The 15339-nt window shown below is 34.5% G+C and overlaps 1 protein-coding gene across 3 annotated transcripts in view; it reads left to right on the forward strand.

The window, feature by feature from the left end:
• TBC1D19 (TBC1 domain family member 19) overlaps positions 1–15339 on the forward strand; it is a 156268-nt gene that overhangs the window by 84811 nt on the left and 56118 nt on the right. For all 3 annotated transcript variants that reach the window (XM_032633641.1, XM_032633644.1, XM_032633645.1), the window contains 3 exons: positions 3141–3213; positions 6566–6604; positions 8125–8237. In XM_032633641.1, coding sequence (XP_032489532.1) covers positions 3141–3213; positions 6566–6604; positions 8125–8237 — 225 coding nt within the window. The remainder of the gene's footprint in view (positions 1–3140; positions 3214–6565; positions 6605–8124; positions 8238–15339) is intronic.

The following is a 15339-nucleotide window of genomic DNA, read 5'->3' on the forward strand; positions in this document are numbered from 1 at the left end:
CAAAAACAGAAATATAGATCAATGGTCCAGGATAGAATGCCCAGAGGTAAACCCATGCCCATATGGGCACCTAATTTACGACAAAGGAGGCAAGAACATACAATGGGGAAAAGACAGCCTCTTCAATAAGTGGTCCTGGGAAAACTGGACAGCTACATGTAAAATACTGAAATTAGAACACTACCTAACACCATACACAAAAATAAACTCCAGATGGATTAAAGACTTAAACATAAGACCAGACACTGTATAAAACTCTTAGAGGAAAACATAGGAAAAACACTCTTTGACATAAACCACAGCAAGATCGTTTTTGACCCACCTCCTATAGTAACAGAAATAAAAACAAAACTAAACAAATGGGACTTAATTAAACTTAAAAGCTTTTGCACAGCAAAGGAAACCTTAAACCAGTCAAAAAGACAGCCCTCAGGGCTTCCCTGGTGGTGCAGTTGTTGAGAGTCCGCCTGCTGATGCAGGGGACACGGGTTCGTGCCCCAGTCTGGGAAGATCCCACATGCCGCGGAGCGGCTAGGCCCATGAGCCATGGCCACTGAGCCTGCGTGTCCGGAGCCTGTGCTCCGCAACAGGAGAGGCCCCAACAGTAAGAGGCCTGCCTACCGCAAAAAAAAAAAAAAAAAGACAGCCCTCAGAATGGGAGAAAATATTTTCAAATGAAACAGCAGACAAAGGATTAATCTCCACAATATACAAACAGCTCATGGAGCTCAATCTCAAACACAAACACTCCAGTTAAAAAAATGGGAGGAAGACCTAAACAGACATTTCACCAAGGAAGACATACAAATGGCCGAGAGGTACATGAAAAGATGCTCAACATCACTAATTATTAGAGAAATGCAAATCAAAACTGCAATGAGGTGTCATCTCATGCTGGTCAGAATGACCATTATCAAAAAATCTAGAAACAACAAATGCTGGAAAGGGTATGGTGAAAAGGGAGCCCTCCTGCACTGTTGGTGAGAATGTAAATTGATACAACCACTATGGAAAACAGTATGAAGGTTCCTTAAAAAACTAAGAATAGAACTACCATATGACCCAGCAATCCCACTACTGGGCATATACCCTGAGGAAACTGTAATTCAAAAAGAGTCATGTACCACAGTGTTCATTGCAGCACTATTTACAGTAGCCAGGACATGGAGCCAACCTAAATGTCCCTTGACAGATGAATGGATAAAGAAGGTGTGGCACATATAGGCAATGGAATATTACTCAGCCATAAAAAGAAACGAAGTTGATTATTTGTAGTGAGGTAGGTGGAACTAGCGTCTGTCATACAGAGTTAAGTATGACAGAGAAAAAGAAATACCGTACGCTAACGCATATATATGGAATCTAAAAAAAAAGGTACTGATGAACCTAGTTGCAGGGCAGGAATAAAGAGGTAGACATAGAGAATGGACTTGAGGACATGGGATGGGAGGGGGAAGCTGGGCAAAGTGAGAGTAGCATCTCCATATATACACTACCAAATGTAAAATAGTTGGCTGGTGGGAAGCAGCAGCGTGGCACAGGGAGATTGGCTCCGTGCTTTGCGATGACCTAGATGGGTGGGATAAGGAGGATGGGAGGCAGGCTCAAGAGGGAGGGTGTATGGGGACATGTGTATGCATATGGCTGATTCGCTTTGTTGTGCAACAGAAACTAACACAGTACTGTGAAGCAGTTATACTCCAATAAAGATCTATTAAAAAATAAAATAAAATATTGGCTATATCCCCTGTGTCATACAATATATTCTTGTAGCTTATTTATTTTATATGTAGTAATCTATGTCTCTTAACCCCCTACCCCTTTCTTGCCAAAAGGGAATTTCTTGAAACTGAAATTTATTAACTCTAAAGAGAAGTTGCTGACTAATTCCTGTTCACTAATTCAGTGTTGTAGAGACAGCAGGTGGGAACTAGAACTCAGTAGTGTGGTTCACTATTTACTGACTCCCCACTGTTATGTGTTACGTAGCACTGTGCTAAGAACAGGAGGTGCAAATGTGTGTAAGAGATAGTCTCTGTCTTCCAAGAGCTTCAGGCTAATGAGGAGATGGACAGTAAAAAGATAATTTCAATATGGTGTGATTATATTCTTTGATACAGGCTGAAAAAAGGTAATACGTGTTCATAGAGAAGGAAATCTGAGATTAGGGACCAGGTCTACTGACATAGAGTAAAAAATATCCAAAGCAGTGAATTTTTACCACTTGAGTCATTAAAAATTGGTAACATAAGTTGCAGTGCTTTTTAAAAGTATAGGTTAAAATTAGTTTAGTTAAAAATTGAAATATAATGGCAGTTATTTAAAATTGATACAGAAATGAAATGTGTGTTTGGCTGAATAACTGTCTTATGAGGGACACAAATAAATCACTAACTTAAATAATCATAGATAATTATGAAGGATTAAAACTAATTCCATTTTTTAAAGGAGAAGGGAGTTTGGCTTTAGCAATTAGAATAGTAACAAAACACGGAGGCAAATATTAATAGAAATATTTAATTACTTAGGGAATAAAAATAATGTGAATACTATGGGGTTGTTTTTTATATATTTATAAAACAACAGACAAACATGATTACTTTCCTTAGACATTACTAGATAAGTAGAGGAAGTCTGGAGAGTAAATCTAATTTATTCTTATTTTAGCAGAGTACTTGGTAGTCTAATTTTACTTAAAAATTAATTTAAGTTGTTTTGGATATTTGCAGTGTTTATTTGATTAAGAGCTGAGTGAAGTACAGTACCATAGAAAGCACAGATACAGAATTATATTGGTAATTTTAGACAATGAATTTAGAAAATAAAATTGCTAAGTGCTACATATGCTGTGTGTGTATGTATGTTTCAGGAGAGATTTAAATTTTATTATTCTTTCCTCAGAATAATTATTCCTTACTTTTACTGATTAGTTTGTTACCTAAAAAGGGAAAATTTTGGACTAAAGCATTACTATCTAAAAGTTCAATAATATTCTTTTCTTCTTTAGATATTTGAATGAAGCAAAGATTTATTTTACATTGTAATTTTCATTTAAGTTGCTGTTTAGGTGAAGGTGATTTTTTAAAAATAATGTGTAGCAAAGTCTGAGATGCATGGTAATTCTGTGTTTTATTTTTCAGAAAGAATTCTTTGTGGAACTTGGCTTAACTGCAGGGCAACTTGGTATAGATGACTCTACACAAGTGCCTCCTGGTTAGTATTTCTCCCATATGGCATATACTAAATGAAAATGAGAGTGAGGTTAAGGTTTATCTGGCCATTTCCAAATTAATCTAGTAACTTTAAATATCTGACAACTAACATGCTTTTTGCCTCTCCTTGGTTACTATTAATTATTGAATAGAATCTTGTATGTTACAATTATTAGAGTTCAATTAGATTTTTGTCTTTTTATTTGAGGGTCTTTAAAATAATTTTGAAAACTCATTAGACATATGTAAGTCATTTTGTTGGCAAAATTCTAAGAGAATGGCTCAATAAATTTTCATGAATTGGACACACCTAATTAAATTACCACCCAGATCAATAAACTGAAGCCCCTTCCTACCATCTTTCAATCTTTATCCCCTGTGTCAAGGATAACACTATTTTTACTGTTCAGGTCTCATCTCTTGCCTCCTCACACTGTCCCTCCCCCTCCTGCTACTCCCATCCCCACTTCCACACACATGTATGTTCTCTCTCTAATCATACTTGAGAAACTGCTGCAAATTTTTCAAGTGTCCGGATTGATGGCTCTGCCTCCTCTAAATCTTCTGCATCATGATCATCACCATCATCTTTAGAGGATTTCAGCAGATCTTCAAGTTTCTTGTTGGTAAGGGTTTCTCTACGCTCTTCTGTGTGTTCCTCAACATTGTCTTCAATCATGTCAGAGAAGCCTTCCCCACCAAACTTCCCCTGCAACATTCAAAATACTACTGACTTCTGCATCAGTAGTGGAGAAGCCCCTGAAATCACTGATCACCTCACTCCAGAACTGCCTCCAGCCTGCATCGGTGGTCTCAGGACTTAAGGCATCTACAGCCTCTGTGGGAAGCAAAACTGCACCTGCAGTTGTGAAGCTCTTTCGTAAATCGATAATGCTGCTCAGTCAGGGTTAGCATCAGGGGCAGCACGAAACGTCCTGAAGGCAAGGTAGGTGTTAATTCACCGCAGTGTGCTGCTGCAGGAGACAGGAACATCACGTCCACATTCTCGCCAGTGAAGCAGAGAGTGTTGTCAGTTATGAGGAGGACCTTGAATGGCAGCCCCTTCTCTTCATCCCTTTACTTCAGGAATGAAACACTGATGGAACCTCTCCAAGAACAAAATGGCCATTGCCCAAGCCTTCTTGTATTGCTAGAACATAGGCAGGCAATTTTTGTTTTTGTTAAGGGCCTGGGGATTGCTTGCTCAGTAGATGAGGCCTGGCTTGATCACGCGACCTGTTGCATTGCCAGACAGCACCAGTCTAAGGTGATCTTTCCAGGCCCTGAACCCTGGGGCCTACTTTGCTGTCTTATGGATATAAGTACGATTGGACATCTTCCAGAACAAGCCCATTTCATCACAATTGAAGATTTGCTCTGGAAGGTAGCCTTTCTCTTCTATAAGTTTTTTGAGCTCTTCTGAGAACGCTGAAGCTGCCTTGGCATCAGCCAATGATGATTCTCCCATGATCTCTAAGTTCTTAAGGTTGTAGCACTTTACATAGTTAGCCAGCCATCCCTTATGAGCCTTAAACTCCTTCATTCTCCTCAACCCCATCACAGTAGTATTCACAGAGGCTAAGTGCTTTTTCACACATCATTTTGCCATGAACAGGGATATGCTTCTGTGACATGTCCTCCAGCCACATACTTGACGCCTTTGCGAGCAATTTGTCATGAATGAGAGACCACTTTTGCTGTTGTAGGGGCAGCACAAACACTTCCACAAATTTCAGCTTCTTTCTGCTTTATTTTGCAAATGCTCAGTTTGTTCTTACTGACCTTATGGCCTACCTTGGCAAGAAATATGCCGCTTTTCAAAAGATCTAAGATTTTAATTTTCTTGTTGAGAGATAGCACTTAACGCTCCCTCTTAGCCTTTGAGGGATTGTTTAGCTTTTTAAAAAATTATTATTATTATTTTTAACATCTTTATTGGAGTATAATTGCTTTACACAGCTTTTGAGGGATTGTTTTGACCACTTAATTGCTCTTTAGGAGCCATTTTTTCACAGAAGCAAAGGGTGCACACAACGTAAGTGACAAACGAGACACAAGGTGAACAATACTCAAACACAAGTGCTGGAGACTGAGGATCCATGATATGGCGGGAGACTACAGCAGGGTATGCCAACACATCAGTTCATTCACACAGACTCAGTGTAGTGCTTGGCACACAGCAAATTCAAGTTTTGCTGTTTTGAACTTTCTGGAATTTTTTTTCAAATGTTTTCAATCCGTGGTTGGTTGAATCCACAGACATAGGGGGCTGACTATTATCAATAGTGCTTCTGTGCATATTCTTGTGTAAGTCTCCTGGTGCACATAGGTATAAGATGCGCATCTGAGAGCGATGTGCTGCTATCATAGGGCGTGCATATATTCAGTGTTAGTAGATGTTGCCAAACAGTTTTCCAACATGGCTGTACTGATTTACACTCCTACCACCTTTGTATGAGAAGCTCATTTGCTCCATTTCCTTTGCATTTAGAATTGTCAGTCTTTTTCATTTTAGCCATTGTGATGGGTATGTATTTCATAATGGTTTTAATTGCATTTCTCTGGTGACTGATGTGGTTGGGCATCTTTTCATATGTTTATCGGTCCGTTGGATTACCTCTTTTGTAAAGAACCTGTTCACAGCTTCTGCCTATTTGTGTCAGATAGTTGTCTTTTTTAAATTGACTTACTGGGAGAGCTTTACATGTTCTAAGTACAAGTCCTTTGCTGGATATATGTATTGCAAATACAGTCTTCCACTCTGTGACTTACCTTTTCACTCTCAGTGGTATCTTTTGATGAACAGATGTTTCTTGGTTTTAATATGATGTAGTTTAGGAGGTTATTTCCATTATGATTGGTACTTTAAAAACAAATCTTTGTTTCTCCCATACAATCTTTTAAAATGGCATTTGTATAGTGGGATTTCCTATAAAGTATTAAGGCTTTTATTAGATTTGCTTTCATGGTAGCTTAGAGTAGAAGTAGGGATTTGCAAATAAAGCTATCAATAAGTTTTGTTTTGTTTTGTTTTTAGGAAAAAAAAGTCAAAGATGAATGGACAAACATTTGTGTTGTGAGAAGATATTCTGTATTATTTTAACAAAGAAAATTAGTTTATCAATCTTTTCTTCTGATTAAATATATTTCCTTTTCATTTCTACAAACTTGAAATAACTTAGAAAAAAGATTTTTCCACATATAAAGATAAATATTCTTATAGTTTCCTGGAGAGCCATTCAGCTTTGAAAATAATTAAAAGTATCAACACCAGAAAACATTTACATAATATTGTTCTAAATGTGGCTGATTATATTTGTGTCTAATAATTTTATTTATTTTATCATTTTTAGAACTTTTTGAAAATGAGCATGTACGTATTGGGCAAAAAGGTAAGCTTTTGATTATACTTATTTTAATTTCTGAAAATGAGACAGTCTCAAGTAAATGTCTGTATCGTATACCCTCAACTGAAATTTAATCTCTGAGAAGCTAAAGACCTAAAAAGGAATAAAATTTAACAATGTAGATAAAACAATGGGAATCTTTATAAAGAGAGGAAATGCATCAATTTGGCTTTATCAATAAATGTCAGGTAAAGAAGTGCACAGATGGTTAACTAAAAAGGAAATGATAAATGCAGGCACACATTTCTCAAGGATATTAGCTTAATCCATTCAACAGTAGAATTTCATTTTAAAATCAAAGAGCCAGGTTCTCTCTTTGATGTGCCCACACCCTTCTCATCAGTGTTAATAGGAATATGCTCCTGCATCAGGAGAGAATAATAGCTGTCACACTTCCCAGCGACTGTTCACCATGGTAGGGCTTAATAACTGAAGCAGCTGTTAGTGTTCTGGAGAACACATTTTCCCCATCTTTTTAAGATTCTTTTCCTTATTTTTATAAATCCTGTTTTGTCTTTGAAATATGAAGTGCAGGTAAGTCTTGTGTCAGAATAAATCTTCTATGGCAATTATATTATCATGTTCTAAACTCCCTAGTTCAATTTTTCAGAATCCTATTTATTTAGAAGACTGCATTTGTATGATTTGATATTTTCATTAAACACAATTGCAAGTTATCATGTGGTCCCTTTGTTTCATTCTCATTTAGTGTAAGAATTTTTTCCTTTTTCTTTTAAAAAGAAAATATAAGAAAACAAAACTGTTTGACAAATATCAGCAATTGTCTAGTATTTCTTCTTTTGTTTTTATTTTTTGGTTTTGTTTGTTTGTTTTGGACGGGGGCTTAATTTCCAGACTTAATGGCTAGTATTTTCATTAACATAAAGATGAAAACAAAAGGATAATATATTAATTTTGTGAACTTGACTGCTTATGAATAATTTTTGGCCTTTTTAAAAGGTTATCAGATCTTTTTTGTTTTTACTTCTTTAAAAATCCCTCTTTTCTGTTGATTTTGGCAGATAGCTAAAAAGTCATCGAATAGAATGGATATCTACATTCTTTAGAATTCTCAGTCGTAATACTTAAAATAGCATACCACTTCCAAATACTAGAACATTCATGACTTAGTAGAATATGCATAAGAAATTTAGGGTTTCTGTAGCTATGACTTCATGTGATCATGAAATCCAAAAATTATTCTATATATGCATCACAAGTTTCACATCCATGGAGCTATAGTTAAAGCGCAGTGAAATCAAGGTACCTACATTAAAAACTTTCACCTGGTGGGGTAGGAGGTGGAGGAGCTTACGGCTTGAAACTTACAGGGCTGTAAATAAGGCCACATCAAAAATCTGAGAGTAATAGAAGATTGTCAAGATATGATGCAATTATGTTAGACATAAAGATGAAATGTTAGCTTCCCAAAAGATTTTTAAAGATTTCAGTGTTATTTCTTACATTATGAATTTTCTAATGAGATGTTAATACACTTTTGACAGTTCTATCAGAACAAGATAGTGCTGCTGCTCAACAGTATATCAGACAAGGAAGTCCCACAGCCCTGAGAGCTGAACTATGGGCTCTCATTTTGAATATTTCCAGCCAACCTGAGGTAAGAAGAAAAAGGATGGGCCAGATTTGATATTTGTTTTTCAAAGACCTGCATTCAAAGTAGAAATATTTTTTTCTTCGTCTAATATTTACTCCCTTTTTAATTTTCAAATTCACTGTAGTTTAGAGTTCTAAGATAAGATTAACATATAATTTAATCACTGTGTGCTTAACATAGACGTTTTTGTTATTAATAATTAGTTGGATAGGGTGAACCTATACATACAACAGAACAATAAGTAAAATCTTAAGAAGTGGAGTCCGCCAATTCAGATCAGTGAAGACGTGTGGTAGAACTGGGAGTTATAATAGGGAGAAATAAAGATGCACAGCTCGATACACGTAAATGACTACTTTGTCCCTACAGTTACTTTCAAAATATGCACGATTTTTATGGGTTTAAAAATTGAAAGATTATGTGGGAATGTTATTTTTCTAAGTATAAGAACATCTTATTTTAGGAAATAAAATGAATATGAAGAGAAATCACCAACAGAAGGTAATAGATTCAATAAAGAAACAAGTGTAAGACATTGATTCTTCTTGAAATATTTTGGAGAATTTTTTTTTTTTCTGAAGCCCACCGATCCTATAAGTCATCTATTTAAAGATTTTAATAAATAGCAAACTAATAGTTCCCTAACCTAGCAGTTAAAAACATGGGTTTTGTTTAGAATCATATGACCTAGTTTCAACTCCTAGCTCCCTCAACTTATTTGAAATAAGTCACTGAGTGAGTTAAATTTCTTCAAACTTCAACTTACCCATACTTAGATATAGGTAATAATTTTTATATCCCAGTGTGGTTAAAAGAATTAAATGAAATCCATGTGAGTCTTTTATTAACACAGTACTTGATATAACAGGTCACCATTGATGGTAGCAATAGTAATTACATATTACATGTAATTATGTTATAAATTAATTATAATTTATAATAATGCAGTTTTTAAGAAAATCAAACATTATTAACATATTATAAAAACTACACCTGTAACCTTTGCAAATTGTGTATGCATGCTTGTGTGTGTGTGTGTGTGTGAGTGAATGTTTTAAGTCTCCCGCTTTGAACGGCACTATCAAAAATCACTTGCTTCCTTTTTGAAAGAATAAACCTTGTGATTTATTTTAGAGCAGTTTTAAACCAAATGATACTACTGATGTTTTGAGGTGACACTTTAAAAGTAGCAGTTTACAAAACAGTTTTGAGTGTATGCTGGGCATTTTTTGTGAGTGTATCAACTCTTGTAGAAGAGGTAGTAGTTCTTGTCCTGACCTGTGTAGATGACCTACCAACTTCGCTGATCAGGAGCTAAGTTAGCAAGTCCTGTCTCTGCAGAGGAACTAACTACTACCATTTCAAAAATAGATTTAGAATTTTTCCAGAAGTATAGTTGTAGAATAAAAGTAGTAATCCCAGATAGTGATTGTATAAAGTTCAAAGGCAGTTTTTACACTTGAATTCTGGGTTAAGTTATCTTGATTTTCTATATTCAAAATGGCAATCTGTAAATAGAAATTAATATTATCAGAAGGCAATCTTGATTTTATTGAATAAAACATTTTCTATCACTTACACTTATTTTCACTGTAAATGTGTGACCTGAACAAACTATAGCGGTTCCGAAATAATTGTTGTAGGTGGTACATTAGAGGGTGGAGGGGGAGAGAGCGAGAGGCAGAGAGAGGGAGAATACTTACTTCTTATGAAGAATACTTTATCAGAACTTTTTGTTCAATTACTTCCCAATCACTTAAAATAAGCTACACATACAAATGCATCATAGTTGAGGAGTTAGATAAATGGAATATTTCAAATTTCACACTCATAAAGCTATTTTTAAAATCTTACCTCAATAGAAAGAAGACTTGGGATTTAATGCTTTAAGTTCCTAGCAGTTAATTTATTTAGTACTTTTACTAGAACATTATTTAACTTTGATTTTTTTCTCTTTTTAAGAAAATATGTGATAAGTTTAAAAGAATTGCTTTTATATATTTTCTTTTCTACAGCTCTCTAGATCTCTGGATCAAAATATCCATATTTAGTAAACATTCATATTTAAATTTTTTTGCTTAATTTCAGTTTGCTAATTAAAATTAGAAAATTGTCTTATACTTTGCTCTAGGTTCTTGCTTACTGATAAGATAGCCAAGATGAGTATTAACATTTAAGATTTCCTTTAGTGATTTCACAATAATGTTCTCCACAACCTGACCTAAAGGTCGGCAATAATGCCTGACCATCCTAGATCTTTCTGGTCAGCTCACCTAGTCTTCCCAGTGCCTGTTTCTGTCCTTCACTCTCCTCAGCCACTTATTTTCAGAGTCTTAGCAAAAGATCTCACCTTCTCCTAACCAGAGAAAACAGAAGTCATCAGAAGGAACTCATTCAAATTCCTTCCACCAAACCTGTAAACTTACTTGCATCAGCACCTGTTCTTGCCTCTACTTTTACATCTAAACCTTGTGCAAGAAAAGTCTATGCTAGATGCTCCTACTTCCTTAATCCCATTAATCACTCAGTCTACCATAGTCTGGCATACACCCCACTACATGACTATAACTGTCCTAGCTAAAGTTACCAAGGAACAGTGGATACATTTTAGTCTTTACATCTACTGCATTTGATACTATTATCTATTCTGCCCTTGAAATATTCTTGGTCTTTAATTTAGTTCATCCTGTTTTCTTAGTTCTTCTTTCCCTCTTTTTCTTTTTCTTTCTTTTTAAGTCTGCATTTGGGTTCGTCTGCTAGACCTCAAGTGCTTGTATTTCTCAGAATTCAATTTTGATCCTCTTTTCACCCTGCACATTTTCCTTGGACTGTCTCATCCACAGTCACCTTTTCCATAATGGCTTCAACTCTGTTTTCAACCAAACTTAGTCTTAAACCTAAAACTTTTATTTCCAGTTTCCTGCAGAACTCTAATACATGGTCTGAAAGTGTATCAGACTCATGATATCTAAAAGAAAAAGTATAATCTTTACCTCAATTTATTTGTGGTCATCCAAGAGATGCTGAATTATCTCTCTTCCCACCTGAAAAAAAAAAAAAAAACCTTGTCAGACTTTTGTCTTCTTGGATATTCTACTTTCCTTTCACGTGCAGTTTATTCCATCACCTTTTCTGAGAAGCCTTCCTAATATCTCCTCTACCTTGTCTTCTCCCAACTCCATCACTGCTACTCTTAGATACTTCCTTCATTTTTCTCCCACCATAACCAGTGCAGGAGCAAAGACCTAAAGACAGAGAAACATATACCATACTTCTTACTTTATTTGGCTGCCTCCCTTTCTAGATTGAGTACCTGAGGACAGGGATTTTTTTTCTTCTTCATCATCTGTAAAGTCAGTATCTTGTATAGCGTCTAGAAATGGTCAGCTCATCTAAATGCTTAATGAACAGTTAAGTATAAACTGTTAGGAATGTTCTGTGCGTTCTTTGACTTCCTGAGAGTATATTTCCTTTTTTCTTTAGTTAAAGAGATAGTGTGTAAGTCTGCATAAAATATAAAATAGATACATATACTAAAATTTAAATATTCTCTGATGCTAAAAATTTGGGCTATTTTGCTTTTCAAAGATTGCTTTTTATAATCATAATTTATTACTGTTAAATATCTATTTTGCCAAAGCTTATATAAAATACTCTTGAAATATCCTATTATATTATTGGTAATTGTTATATTTTATAAGTTCTTGTTTTATAATGTCTTTGGTATTAGGGTAATGCTGGCCTCATAGAATGAATTAAGAAGTATTCCCTCTGCTTCTGTCCTCTGAAGGAGATTGTAGAATACTGGCAGAATTTCTTCCTTAAATGTTTGGTAGAATTCACCAATGAGGCCCTCTGGGCCTGGTACTGTCTGTTTTAGACACTTATTAATTATTAAGTCAATTACTTTAATAGATGTAGGCCTATTCCGATTGTCTGTTTCTTCTTGTGTGAGTTTCAGCAAATTCTGTCTTGTTCAAGTAATTGATCCATTTCATCTAGGTTATCAAATTTGTGGGCAGAGAATTGTTCATAGTATACCTTTATTATCCTTTTAATGTCCATAGGATCTGTAGTGATGTACCCTCTTTCATTTCTGATTTGGGTAATTTGTGTCCTTTCTCTTTTTTTTTTTTTTAGTTAGCCTGGCTAAAGGCTCATTCGTTTTATTGATCTTTTCAAAGAACTAGCTTTTTGTTTCAATTATTTTTCTCTATTGATTTCCTGTTTTCAATTTCATTTATTTCTGCTCTAATTCTTATCATTTCTCTTCTTCTGCTTACTTTCAATTTAATTTGTTCTTTTTCTAGTTTCTTAAGGTGGAAACTTAGATTATTGATTTTTAGATCTTTCTTGTTTTCTAATTTATGCATGCATTCAATTCTGTAAATTTCCATCTAAGCACTGCTTTTACTGCATCCCACAAATTTTGATAAGTTACCTTTTCATTTAGTTCAAAATATTTTTAACTTTCTCTTGAGATTTCTTCTTTGACCCATGTGTTATTTAGAAGTATGTTGTTTAATCTCCCTGTATTTGGGGATTTTCCAGTTATCTTTTTGTTATTGATTTCTAGTTTAATTCCACTGTGGTCTGAGAGCAGACACTGTATGATTTCTATTCTTTTAAATTTGTTAAGGCTATGTTTTATGACCCAGAATGTGGTCTATCTTAGTGAATGTTCCATGTGAGTTTGAGAAGAATGTGTATTCTACTGTTATTGGATAAAGTAGTGTACAGGTGTCCATCATATCCAGTTGATTGGTGGTGTTGTTGAGTTCAACTTCGACCTTACTGATTTTCTGCCTGCTGAATCTATTTCTGATAGGGAGGTGTTGGAGTTTTATTTCAATTGGAAATGCATGGTTTATTTAATAAATGATGCTAATAACCATCCTTCTGAAAGAAAACTCAGACCTTTGGCTTACCATATATAAAAATAAATTCCAGGTAGGTTATAAACATTTAAATTAAAAATATCAATTTTAGAAAAAACTAGAAAATATTTGTATAAACATGTGATGTAGGAGAGACTTGCCTAAGGGAAGCAAGAAAATCCAAAGCCATAAAGAATTTTTAAAAATTTGTCAACGTATACCATAAACAAAAATCAAACAACACATATTAATTTGAAGAAAAAGTATTTGTAACACAAATGACAAAAGGTTAATCCTCATTATCAATAAAGAGCCTGACAAATTAATAAAATAAATGTAATCTAATAGAAAAATGTGTAAGTCATTGAAGTGGAAATTCAAATGACCAGTAAGCATATGAAAGAATGTCAACTTTATTAGTATTTGGGAAAGTGCAAATTCATACAACAGTAAGATAACCATTTTTCATCCATGGAAAAGTTAAAATGGTGAGGATATAGGTAAACTTTGTGCTCTCATGGGTTGCTGGTGGGAATTTGAATTGATACTTTTTTGGAAAGTAGTTAGGCAATTTGTAGTCCAACTAAAGATATATGTGCGTGTTTGTGTGTGTGTGTGTGTGTGTGTGTGTGTGTGTGTATATATATATATATATATATATATATATATATATATATATATATCCTTCAGCCTACAATCCTACCTTTGCCAGTTTATCCCATAGATACAAAAGCATATGTGCATGAGGATATTTATTGCAGTATTTGTAGTGACAAACAACTAGAAACAACCTGAGTAGCTATCTATAGGCTAAAGGAATGGTTAAATAAATTGTGATACATCTGTAGCACAGCTTCAAAAATATTAAAGTGTATGTAGTTATTAAAAAGACATAGAGAGATGACCATGATATACACTAGAAACTGAAAAATAAGTATAGAATGATTCCATTTTATGTTAAAAAAACAAGTAAAACCCTTAAATATGATTATATGTTTGTATAAGCATGGAGAAAAGTATGGAAGAATACAAATTACAAATAATGTTACGAATACAATACAAATAACATTAGTTTCTTCAGTGTGGTGGCAGGGAAGAAGAAAAGATTGTTAACTTTTTCTTTATCCAGCTTTAAATTGTTTCACTTATTTTAATGGTCATATATCAGTTTGTAATTTTAAACTTATTTTATTTTTAAAAAGAGACATAACTCTAAGCATCTTAGCTTTTCCACTGTGTTCCCTAGAAGACATTAAAGTATAAAACTATGCCCTTTGCCCATTGTCAAGGATTGGTATTTGAATTAGGTGCTGTTCCTGCCTTTAAAAATGTTTTTTTATTCTAGCCAGAGAGATGAATTTAATAAATACAATAGAAGGTAAATAAAATAGTAAAATAATTTTGCTTTAGGTAGGAAATCAAAACAACATGAATGAGAACAAAGTAAGGCTTTTTAATTAAAATTAAAATGACTAAAAATAGCCAGTAAATCCCCAGATTATCTTTATGCAAAGAGCACTTTGCCTCAAATCAGAGAACTGTGTATTAAGCATCTTTCAAGACAAAGAAATCGTGTTTCAGGAAACATAGGGCTGGACACCACGCTGCCAAGGCAGCTGCATGCAACAGATATTCTTCTTTGTCCCAGACGAACCTGTCTCACAACTCTTATTTGAGGGAATGTCTTCAGAAAGAATCACGTAGACTGGGATGTACTGATGGAGCCAAGCAGTATTTGGATATGGGTGGAAACCAGGGCTAAAATGCCCAAGACATGGATGGAGGGATTTGGAGGAACACAGGAATCAGCTTAAGTAGTGAGATGATATTTCCATCTCTCTTTAACACAACTACTACCCATTTAGTCTTAACCTTTTTTTTTTAACCTTTATTATTTATTATGAACACCCCGACCAACTATTAGCCTGATGCTTAACTGGATTACGTCTTATGTCCCTCCTCCCTCTCTGCCTTCCCCTGTCTTTTCTTCTTTTTCCTTTCCTCCCCTTTTCTCTTCTTCCTATCTTTCCTCTCTTCCCTCTTACTTCTTATTCTCTATTAAATTATACATTAGCCAAATCTTATCACTGTTTAGAGTTAGATTTTCTAATATAATACCATATTCTTTTATTTTTTTTAAACTGATTTTTTTGCTATTACAATTTAAAAAAATTTTTTATTTTATATTGGAGTATCATTGCTTATCAGTGTGTTAGTTTCAGGTGTAC

Source organism: Phocoena sinus, chromosome 5, assembly GCF_008692025.1.
Source record: "Phocoena sinus isolate mPhoSin1 chromosome 5, mPhoSin1.pri, whole genome shotgun sequence".
Taxonomy (NCBI): domain Eukaryota; kingdom Metazoa; phylum Chordata; class Mammalia; order Artiodactyla; family Phocoenidae; genus Phocoena; species Phocoena sinus.